Source organism: Colossoma macropomum, unplaced genomic scaffold, assembly GCF_904425465.1.
Source record: "Colossoma macropomum unplaced genomic scaffold, Colossoma_macropomum, whole genome shotgun sequence".
In the NCBI taxonomy this organism is placed as follows: Eukaryota; Metazoa; Chordata; class Actinopteri; order Characiformes; family Serrasalmidae; genus Colossoma; species Colossoma macropomum.
The window spans coordinates 41,574,026-41,586,608 of NW_023494793.1; the positions used below are offsets into that span (position 1 = coordinate 41,574,026).

General features: G+C 40.6%; 1 protein-coding gene across 1 annotated transcript in view; it reads right to left on the reverse strand.

Annotated features, from left to right (window-relative positions):
• The window catches only part of rnf220b (ring finger protein 220b), a 69,265-nt gene that overhangs the window by 21,944 nt on the left and 34,738 nt on the right, over positions 1–12,583 (reverse strand). The window contains exon 3 of the mRNA XM_036578092.1: positions 92–218. Coding sequence (XP_036433985.1) covers positions 92–218 — 127 coding nt within the window. The remainder of the gene's footprint in view (positions 1–91; positions 219–12,583) is intronic.

Genomic DNA, 12,583 nt, shown 5'->3' on the forward strand with positions numbered 1-12,583 from the left:
AAAGGACTTTTTCTGTGGACTTTTGCACAGTACTGTCAATGCATGTGGATACATGTCAGATAAAAGTGTGTGTATATCTGGGCGCATGTACCTCAGGTGTAGCTGCGTGAGTCGCTCAATCTCCGTCTCCATGTGCTCCTGCAGCTCCCCCGGCCGCAGAACAGCCTGACAGACAGGACACACGGGAGTCTGGGCATCAAACACACACTTCACCTTACCTACAGCGCAGAAGAGAGACAGACAGGAGAAGAGAAAAAAAGAAGTGAAAACAAGATCAGACAAAGAAAAGAGCTGCTGGTCCCCTATAAGCCACCTGCAGTTCAGTTCCAACACTAATCTAAGCCTCCTGCCTCTGATATTTAAAAGCTCTTGAAGGTCTTGATAAGTAGGATCAGATGTGGTAGAGAAAACTCTGATCTAAGCTCTGCCAGGACAGCCACTTTCAAGAAGGTCTGGAGAAATCTGCTTTGTAATTACATTAGAATAGTTTAGATACTTTTCTTCTGTGAAAAGTCTATGGAAAGTCATCTATGCCCTATTGTAGGCCAACATAATTCTGTCTCGGCTTGATCGCAGCTCTATAAAACTGTGTCCAAGTTCAACTCTAACCCAACCAGATTCTGTCTGAACACAGTCGTAACACAGAAAAGTTCAGTCTGAACTGAATCCAACGCTATGCCGACAAAATTCTGTGTGAATTTGACTATAATCTGAAAATTCTGTGTGAGTCTGATGGCAGTCGTACAAAATTACCTGGGTATCTAAATGCAGGCCTACAAAATTCTGTCTAAATCTGACAGCAGCCCAACCAGATTCTGTCTGAATTTGATAATAGTCTGACAAAATGCTTTCTGAATTTACTGTAGACCCCACAAAACTCTTTTTGAATTCGACTGTAGCCCCACAAAATTTTGTGAGTCGCTAGCACAAAATTCTGTCTTAATCCCACTGCAGCCTGACAAGATTCTGTCCAAACCTAAATGTAGCCCCACAAAATTCTGTCTGATCCCGACTGTAGCCCCACAAAATTCTGTCTGACCCTGACTGTAGCCCAACAAAATTCTGTCTGATCCAAAATGCAGCCCAACAAAATTCTGTCTGATCCTGAATGCAGCCCCACAAAATTCTGTCTGATCCCGACTGTAGCCCAACAAAATTCTGTCTGATCCCGACTGTAGCCCAACAAAATTCTGTCTGATCCCAAATGCAGCCCACAAAATTCTGTCTGATCCTGACTGCAGCCCAACAAAATTCTGTCTGATCCCAAATGCAGCCCACAAAATTCTGTCTGATCCCGAATGGCAGCCCACAAAATTCTGTCTAAATGTGACTGCAGCCCAACAAAATTCTGTCTGATCCCAACTGCAGCCCAACAAAATTCTGTCTGATCCCGACTGCAGCCCAACAAAATTCTGCCTGCTCCTGACTGCAGCTGAGAAATTTCTGTCCAAATCGGACCGTAGCCTGACAGAATTCAGTCACAAAAAGGCAGAATTTTGTGTGCTCCAGTGGGGTTCAAACAGAATTTTGTTGGGCTACAAATATTTTATTCTTTCACTACATCAACACTTGACATGCACTAAACCCTTTTAGGAGTGATTTTTTGGGTGTGATTGTTTTCTATTGTTTCTATTGTTAACGATGAGCTGGAATCATGGATAGAATCCCAGTCTCATCAGTATGCCTGGTGGGGTTAAACAGCAGCACAGAGGCGTTCAGTAGTCTGACCCCATTTCAATTTCCCCGTTCCTGAGAATGCTGAAGTGTGAAAATGCATCGCCACAGTGTCCCGCTCTGACTGCCACAGGGTGAATCACCTACATGCGTCTGCTGCTGACAGATTGGGGAAATCTATTAAGCAAATAAAACCTGTCAACAGCGTGGCAGGCAGCAGCATGACGGAGGAAACAGAGGGCAGCAGCTCCGGTCGCGTTTTCCCTCACTGAACCAATCACCTGCTAACAACAGGCCAAATGAAAGCAAATAGATGTGAATAAAACATGGATCTACATGCGAGAGCTACCTGGTCTCGTGCCCTTGAGGAAGCCCGGCCTGTCAGCGCTCTTGTCTGTCTCACATGCGCTTCGTCCTAAATGAATTCCCTGACATGCATGGACTGCTCTTTCCTCTGCCTTCTGCAAAGCCAGCATCAGTAAACAGCAAAATCTCTCACCTGAAATTGAATTTATAAGCAAATTACTTCTTTAGATAACGTCTCCAAGTAATCGAACGATAAGAGGAATTCGATTTGATGCTGGAACAAGAGTCCTTTTGTTGGTGCCCGTGCAGCTGTATGGGACGTTTCCCTTTTACCTTCACTGTATGAGATACTCTTATCTATAAAACAGATGAAAGTACAGCCTGGCTTGTAATACTGTTTTCGCTATACAGCATAGGCTGAGAACAAAACCATTCCATTTTTCTCATTTTCCATTTTTTTTCCCCATACTTTGAAAGAACCAGCTGCCCCTTACATTGTTTCAGAACTTCCTGAAGAATGGGACCAAGAGAAATGACCCAAAATTGACCCAAATTTTTAAAATAAAATATTTTTACATTGACTTTCATTAGTTAAGAACCTCCTGTAAAGTTACCACTTTGGACATACAAGCTTTTTCTGACAGTGACGATATGTAACAGTGTCTGAAACCACATCAGCAAGTCTATTAGTGTGGTTTGGGGCAACTGTGTGATGATTTAAGCATGCAGTTCGCACTGGTGAGGCGTAAGCGTCCATTAGCTACATGAGCCTTGTAGCTCCAGTATTAAAGAAGAAAATGTCAAGCATGTCTTGGCTGATCGACTATATTTGAGGTAAAGGGGACAAAACTAGTGTGGTAGTCAAGACTACTACTGTTGAGTCCAAGATAGAGCCAAGACTAGGGCCCAATCCCATTTCACCCCTTGTCTCTACCACATAGCCCTACCCATCCATTTTGCGTGTTCACGTCTAGGGGTAGGGTGTCCCGATTTTTGTTCAGATAGAGGGGTAGGGCGAAGTGTTAGGGCTACATGGCCCCCCAAATGGAGGTTTTTCAGAGACTCCAAACAGAGAGTTATGAGAAAAAAGAAAAACTGGCAAGATGGAGAACAAGAGACCAAAGAAACCCAGAAATGTGAGGATTTTCTCAGTTAAAAAATTACAATATCTTACTTTAATGCCGTTTCAATATATTATAGTCCTTTTCTTCATAACAAGCATAAGAAATCGCTAGTAGTTTCCTGATGTCTCAGTAGCTAGCTCGCTGAATTTCCTGTTCCGCCTTAAATGGTTCAGCAGTTACATTCTGGCACCTCAGGCATCAGAACTGCTGCACCATTTAAGGTGGAACGGGAAAATTTGAAGAAGAAGCTGGTGAATAGCTTCATATCACTGATGAATTAGAGGTGGGCAATATTAAATAATCGCCCCCCCCCCTTTGAAGGCATATGATGCCCTAAATGTAACTAAAGCCCAGCAGTGAGGAGCTGAACTTTACCCTCCTCTGCTGTCACTGCAGACCGGCAGGGTCGCCTACAGAGCAGCGCCAGTAGCTGTTAATGAAGTAATGCTCTTTTTTATTTTGTAGAGGAAGATTTTAACCACTACATCTTGTAACTCAGTTCCAAGGGGCAACGAGACCCTCGAAAACAAGGGGTTCATTCTGAGTTCACGCCTCCACACAGCCTGTGATAAATAATATGTTCAAAAATAACAGGGGTAACTGGTGGTGTACTGATCTGACGTGGAGTTTAGTACAGTAGTATTCAGACTGAGATGTAGCAGAACGCAACCACCCTGCAAGTTAAAACCGTGTGTGTCCCCATGCTAGCCTGCAGGAGCGAGCAAGAGAGAGTGAGCAAGAGAGAGTGAGCAAAGGAGAGTGAGAGAGAGGCGTAATGGCAGGACTAGAGCAGCACTTTACATACTTTAATTGATGGAATGCATTTAGAGATTCAACCAGACATTTCAACATCCAGTCGAGAGAACCAACCGATCCAAAAACAACCCTACAGTGACTGGGGTCAGATTGAGATTCCAATCCCAGTTTGGGCAGCAAAGCTACTATTTTTGGCTGCCTTGGGAAAACTCTTAAACCAGTCTCAAACATGATAAGACCTTCTTGATAAGAGATCCGGCATGTGTTTCGGCTCGTAACGTGTCAGCAGCACTTGACTTCATCGTACACACCAGGCTAAAATGCAGTCACATATGATCCTTTGCTTATTGAAACATCAGAGAGACGTTAGAGGAGCTCCAAGCAGGCATCATGCTCTCAGTCACACTCCAGCGCCCTGGAACGACAGGCCTGATCTTCAGGCACAACTTAAAGGTCCGTCTCTTTTTCTGTGCAACGGGATGACTGCACATGCCAGCGTCCATATGACAGCTGCCATCGTCACGGCGACAGACGGATTCTGAGACGCTCGAAAGCTGACCTTTCCAGAATGCCACATCTCGTCCGGATGCTCCATCACATTACAACAATGTCAGGAGCCAGAAAGAACAATACTCCAGGCTCGAGCCAAAAAAGGACAACACTCCAGGCTCATATTTCCCTGAGATACACGGAGGGCGGAGGGCAGTTACATCACCCAGGGCCAAGCGGAGGACTTGATTGACAGGAGCGGGCTCGGTTGCTTTGGGTGTTTTATCACAATGTCATAACGGAAAATGGTGATGGAGCGATGCAGCAGCTAAAAAAGCAAAGGCCTGCATTTAGCTTCGATTTTGACCCCCTCATGTTCTAAGGAGGGATGTGTATTTAGGAAAATCGTGATATCTGAGTATCCGTAAGGGTTAATGAAGGGATAAACATGGGAAAAACCAGGGAAAAAAGGACTTGTACTTGTAAAGGCTGGTACTAAAGGGCTGTGACAGCACTGGTGTGGCACAAAAGATTAGCAGCACCAACATGTGCCAACATTTTAGTTTGTCAGAGATACATATTAATGCTGTTACTGGATTCAAATCCAAATAAGGGCTGGATTCACGAAAGTGTCTTACGAAAGAAAATCTTCTTAAACGTGTTTTTTTCTTAACTTCATTCTAAAGAAAAAAGTAACGAAAAAATGTTATTCTTCAAATAACTTCTTAAGAATTCTTTTTTTTTCTTTTCTTGACTATTTTCTCAAGAAACAAAAACAAAAATATGCCATATTTAAGTGTGTTGTCTGCAGAGGTTAGATAGATAGATAGATAGATAGATAGATAGATAGATAGACAGACAGACAGATAGACAGACAGATAGATAGACATTTACATAGATACATAGATAGATAGATAGACAGACAGACAGACACAGATAGATAGACAGACATTTACATAGACAGATAGATAGATAGATAGATAGATAGATAGACAGACAGACAGACAGATAGATAGACATTTACATAGATACATAGATAGATAGATAGACAGACAGACAGACAGACAGATAGATAGACATACATTTACATAGATAGATAGATATAGATAGATAGGTAGATAGACAGATAGACAGACAGACAGATATTTTTGCCTATGACCATAAAAGGTGAGACAGACAATCCAGGATTAGATCGAACTAAGATTAAAGTTAGCTGGCTAACCAAGAAATCCTGCTTTGTAAGAAAAACCCCTGGATTAGTTCTACAGCTCATCAATTCACAGACATCACAGACAGGGATGAGACTGATCTTGTCCAAATAGTACTTCAGAAAGCAAAGCAAACGTCTCCTAACTGCAACACCATAGAAATAGAAATACCATGGCAGGCTAATGAGATCAAATGCATTAAGTTGTTTCTCGTGCATCAGTTCCAGCTTTCATGGCCGATCTCCTGCTTCAGGCCATGAATTTCCTCAGCCTTGCAGTGCTGTCGTAATGGGAACTACCTCTGAGTAATCTGAGGGCAGGCGGAAGGCATAGGAAGGTGTGTGGGTGGGTGTGTTGGGGGGGGGGTTGCTCTCTGGCAGGTTTTCTGAGGAGAGCCTGCCGTTATTGAAGTGAATTGGCCCTCTCCACACCTGCCATGGTTAGCCCAAACACCGTCTGGTTCATATTTAAGACATCAAATGTTTCATTTTATACAGGGGGGATTTCATCGTTTCTTAAATATGCTTTCTGAAGTGAATGTGAGTTGGGGGGGGGAGGTGGATATGCAGGGCGCAGTGAGCCGGTTTTTATTGGAGAAAATAATGGGCCATTGAAAGAGCCTATTTAATGGGCAACATAATAGGCAATGTAGTAACACATCTGCTGTGGAAAGTCGTTTCCTTCGTTTTCAAAGGTAAGGTTCTTTTTTTTATTCTTTCTTTCTTTAATCAACTCGCAGCCCAACCGCTCTGGCAGCGGCGTTCGCTAGAAACAGCCACATGCCGCAGGTCCACTTTTAGAAGTCTCCCCTACAATAAACACTAATGATCATTGTGTAATATGCACCATGATTAAGGACATCAGTGGGTAAGAAAAGCAGCCAGAGCAATATTAGCCCACTAAATCCCACTGCGCTCGGCTCCAAACGCTAAAGTGTTCACTTGTGTTTAAAGACTACTGGTCAGTACATACGATCGATCTAAAAACCACTTTAAGTCTGATTCTCCCAGTCAAATCAATGAGCTCCTTCTATTCAAGCCTTTTCTTTCTGCTCTCACCATTCAGTCAATATCAAAAAGCTTGTATAATATCCATAGAAAAGCACTGACCAGTAGAAGGGCTGGAGCAGCTGCACATGAGCCTAAGGTCACCATCGCAAACCGTGGGCTACAGGGGTGTAAAGCCCCCCAAGATTGGGCTGTGGAGCAGTGGAACTGTGTTCTCTGAAGTGATGGAACTCCATCCAGTACCTTTGGGATGAGTTTGTGATCCAGAACTGACCATCCAACATCAGTACCTGACCTCACTAATGCTCAATCAAATCCTCACAGCAATGTTCCAAAATCTAGTGTAAAGCCTTCCCAGAAGAGTACAGGCTGTCACTGCAGCACAAACTCACTAATAACACCCTTCATTTCAGAAGAAACACTGGAGGAGCAACTTTTGATGTACTGTACAGTGTACAGACCATGACTAAACACAATGTCCAGGTTAGAGGTAAACTATAAAAGAGACTGATAAAGACAATGCAGAGAGAGAGAGAAAGAGAGAGAGAGAGAGAAAGAGACAGAGACAGAGAGAGAGAGAGAGAAAGAGACAGAGACAGAGAGAGAGACAATGATACAGACAATGCAGAGAGAGGGAGAGAGACTGATATAGAAAATACAGAGAAAGAGAGAAACTAATACAGAGAGAGAGACTTATACAGACAATGCGAGAGATAGAGAGAGAGAGAGAGAGAGAGAGAGAGACTGATACAGGCAATGCAGAGAGAGAGACTGATATAGACAATACAGAGAGAGACAGACTGATACAGACAATGCAGAGTGAGAGAGAGAGAGAGAGAGAGAGAGAGAGAGAGAGAGAGAAACTAATACAGAGAGAGACAGACTGATACAGACAATGCAGAGTGAGAGAGAGAGAGAGAGAGAGAGAGAGAGAGAAACTAATACAGAGAGAGAGACTGGTACAGACAATGCAGAGAGAGAGACTGGTACAGACAATGCAGAGAGAGAGTTTGATGTAGACTACAGAGAACGAGAGACTGATACAGACAATGCAGAGAGAGACTGATACAGACAATGAAGAGAGAGAGAGAGACTGATACAGACAATGCAGAGAGAGAGACTAATACAGACAATGCAGAGAGAGAGTCTGATGTAGACAATACAAGAACGAGAGACTGATACAGACAATGAAGAGAGAGAGACTAATACAGACAATACAGAGAGAGAGAGAGAGAGAGAGACTGATACTGACAATGCAGAAAGAGAGAGACAGAGAGAGAGAGAGAGAGAGATGAGTTTTGTACATAAGACGCTGGTAGAACGAGTCCAGAAACTGAACAAAACTCTCAGCACATCAAACCCAGAGTGAGCGGTGTTACAGCGCTGACCGGTGAGTGTGTGAAAGTATTTAAAGCACTTTAACACACTCCTGCGCAGTGACCTCACCACCACATTTACGTCACAGCGTAAAGCGGCTGTGAGTTTACTGTCTTCCTGAGAATCATCAGCTGAAGTTACGGCCGTGTGAAGACCGACACTTCAAATAAACCCAGTGAGTAACTCAGAAAAAATGCAGCTTTAAGAGACACCTGCACAGCGCTGCGGACCCTCGCTGCCCGAGCTACTCAAAGGGGCACGCTGGCCAAAATGGAAATTTAAACCATCACTGTAAACCATCTGTTGTAAACAGGCTTTCCTGCCTCCTACAGCAGTGCTGCAGTCTCTAATGTGAGATCTCCTGGTTTAAAACTTAGGAAAACCCCCTTCTGATGATGTATCTTGAAGGTGGGAGGAACTTTTGTGGAACTATAAAGGCTTCGGGGTGGACACTGGGTGGACAACTGCTTGACTTTGTTTAATTCTCCAACTGAATTGTTCCTTTAACATAGAAAAAATCTGGTTGGGGTTATTGCTGTGTCTCTAATTCTAACTACACTCTTAAACTCACTTTCTTTGTGTCTACCAGGTCTTCCAGGTGGTTGTTAGGAGCCTCATTTTCTCTGTAGCTTTAAATCAGTTTTTGAGCTCCAGTTTTGGACATTTTTGTTTTGTTTCACTTATTTTCCTTAGATTTGATTTCTTATTTTTACCCCTACATTTCGCGTGTCACCTTGCCCTTTGACACTGAGTTACAAGGGGTAGTGGTTGAAATCTTCACTACGAAATGCTGGGCTTTAGTTACATTTATGGCATCATACGCCTTCAAAGGAGCAGCGCAATTATTTATTATTGCCTATCCCTAATCCTTCAGTGATATGAAGCTGAAGTCAGATATTCGCCAGCTTCTTCTTCGAATTTTCCAGTTCCACCTTAAATAATGCATCAGCAGTTCTGATGCCCGAGGCACCAGAATGTAACCGCTGCACCATTAAATTGGACCATGAAATTTAGTGAGGTACCGAGACAAGAGCAAACTACTAGTGATTTTTCATGCTTGTTATGAAGAAAAGGACCATAATACATTGAAACGCCACTAAACTAAGATAATACAGTGGTTATCGTAATTTTTTAACAGAGAAAATTCTCACATTTGTGGGTTTCTTTGGTCTCTTGCACAGCTATCTGGCCAGTTTTCCTTTTTACTTAACACTTGCCCTACCCCATCGGGACACCCTACCCCAAGGCATGAATGTGCAAAACGGAGGGGTAGGGCTAAGAGGTAAGGGCGAGTGGGGTGAACTGGGATTGGGCCTACCTGCTTTCCTATTATTTTATATCTAATCTCCTCAGAAGTATCTCCTCCAAACAGGGTAGCAATGTACACTGTAGAAAAGTGTCTCATCAGATCTACCTAAAAAAACACTTCATGTGGTAACAAGTAAATTACCTAGTTTTATTCAACCTAAATAAATACTTTGAATGAACGATTCTTTCAATCAACATGTTTTTTTAAGTTGAATAAAACTAGTTCAACTGCTTGTCACCACATGAAGTAGATCTGACGAGACACTTTTTACAGTGTACTGAACGAACTGTGTTGGCATCAGACTTTTTTAGTGATCTACTTAAAAATTCCTTCATGTGGTAACAAGTAAATTTACTAGTTTTATTCAACTTAAATCGAGAGAATCGTTCATTCAAAGTATTACTTAGGCTGAATAAAACTAGTTAATTTACTTTGTTACCACATGAAGTCATTTTTTAAGTAGATCTGACGAGACACTTTTTACAGTGTACAACCAGCCCCTCAGTCTGGTACAACTTATCTCACCTATGGGGTAAGTTTTGCACTCCTGCCATTTTCTCCTGAATTGTTCACAGATGGTAGGAGCTGGAAACAAAGCTAATGTTTTAATTTGTAGCAGACGTGTTGCTTATATTAAAAAAGTACTAATCTTGCTTAAATACTTGTAGAATTCCTAAATAAGAGATGGACCTTCGATGACGCAGTTATCCCTGTAAACAGGTTCGTACTCACCTGTCCCTCATCTTCGCTGCACAGGTGTGAAGACCAAACCACGATAAGCCCCCATGACCCAAAGCATGCCCTGCACGCCTGGCGATAAGATCAGATAGTCTTACACTAAAAGTATCAGCTCTGACTGCAACATGAAGGCCTGCTGTGGTCTGTTTTGACTTTGCTCAGCGCTAATACCCACACGCTTGGCTACTGTTTAGAGGATGTGGCTCAGGTGCTACTTAATAAACAGCACCACAGGACCACACATTAAAGCGGTGAGCCCGTTTACGCGGCGCGTTCGTGATGATAAAGATGAAAGCCCACTGAAGCAGTGATTGAATACACCTGCACACGGCAGCACAGCCACTGATTCATCTTTCCTGTGTGAGGCTTTATTCGGAAAAAGTAACCCATTACAGATCACTAATTACTCCTCTCAAAGTGTAGCTGTGATCACTCTCTATATCCGGGGAGAGGTCGTCTCTCTCTTTTGAGTCCATCTGTAGTGTTTTGGGTACTTTATTTAGAAAGAAAGAGCCAATCACATCATTTAAACATCATTTAAAACACACGTCACTGTCCTCGTCTTTACATGAGACGTGGCCAGTTTTGCTTGATTCAAATGAGGAATTTGGCTGATTCTGACTGAAAACAGAAACAGTCAGTAGTCCAAAAACAGCGAAATACAGCCTCTATTTCAAAGATATATTTATAGATATAGATATATAAATACAGTCTCTATTTCAAAGATATATTTATAGATATAGATATATAAATGCAGTCTCTATTTCAAAGATATATTTATAGATATAGATATATAAATACAGTCTCTCTTTAAAAGATATATTTATAGATATAGACATATAAATACAGTCTCTATTTAAAAGACATATTCATAGATATAGATATATAAATACAGCCTCTATTTAAAAGAAATATATATATATATATATATATATATATATATATATATATACAGTCTCTATTTCAAAGATATATTTATAGATATAGATATATAAATACAGCCTCTCTTTAAAAAATATATTTATAGATATAGACATATAAATACAGTCTCTATTTAAAAGTTATATTTATAGATATACATATGTAATTACATCCTCTCCTTAAAAGATATATTCTATATTTTATATAGATATAAATATATAAACACAGTCCCTATTTAAAAGATATATCCATAGATATAGACATATACATACAGCATCTCTCTAAAATATATATTTATAGACATAGACATATAAATACAGTCTCTATTTAAAAGACATTTATAAATATAGATATATAAATACAGTCTTTATTTAAAATATTTATCTATAGACATAGATATATAAATAGTCTCTATTTAAATATATATTTATATTTATAGACATAGATATGTAAATACAGTCACTAGGGATGAAATGTAAAGTTTACAGAATGAAAATCTGCCTGTTTAGTTGAGGTTGAGTCTCTTTTTCGGCCCAGAGATTTGTATCCATCAGTTTCATGTCAGCATGATTCACACACTCTTAAAAAAAGGTCGTTCTTCAAGGGTTCTTTGGTAAAGAAAATGGTTCTGTAAAGAACCACAAACACTCAAAGAACCCTTTGTATAATTAAATGGTTCTTTGCATCATGAATGGTTCTCTAGATTGATGGAGAACGTGCTGGAGATGGTTCTATATAGCACCTTTTTGAAAATGGTTCTATATAGCACCCAAAAGGGTTCTTCTATTGTTACAAACTTGACATTGTCACAATACAAGAACGCGTTTGTGTGTTATAGGGAACATTTTTCTATATAGAACCATCTACAGCACATTGTCTATCAAACTGAGTTCTTTGTGCGTTCCTGGTTCTATATAGAACTATCTTCATTACTAAAGAACCATTTATTTAAGAGTGTAGGTTTCAACCTCTTAAGACAGCAAATCTTACATTCACAGCCTTCAAACTGAGACCTGTCCGGCACATTTTGTCCATTAAAATCATTAACAACAGCAGCAATTTATCCAGTTTTGATTTGCTTTACTGACACAAATTCATCTGGTGATCAAACTGATCACCTCATACTGAATCAGAGGGTTATTATTAGTTATCAAAAGTCATTCTACAGTTTGACACCTATTGATTGGTGATTAGATGTTTTGGTAGTCAGCTGTCACAGGAAGCAAAAGCATGCAAATAAAACAGGAATGGATAATCTATATAGAGGAAATATTTAGCTGTTGTCAGAAGAAAACCTTGAATCTCAATTTTTTATGTTTTCAGTTTTTGACATAATTTGAAAATACTTGTTGGTCTTTACATTGTATGTAAATTTCACAATGAATAGACTAAAAGAAACGGCCCAAAATGACTTGGAAAAAAAGTCTGGTTCCATTGACTTACATTAAAAGTAGAGTAGGTTTTTTCCTTCTCCTGTAAAGTTACCATTTTGGAGATACGGGGTTTTCTTCTGACAACAGCGACATGTTTTAAATTAATTATGCATCATTAAAGTTGTTCTTTAATGTACTATTGGGACGGGACTGGCATTCCATGGGGTGCTAAGGTAATGTAATTTTACCAATTTTTTCACATTTTAATGTTGAGAGCTGTAAGTTTGAGGTAGGAATACAT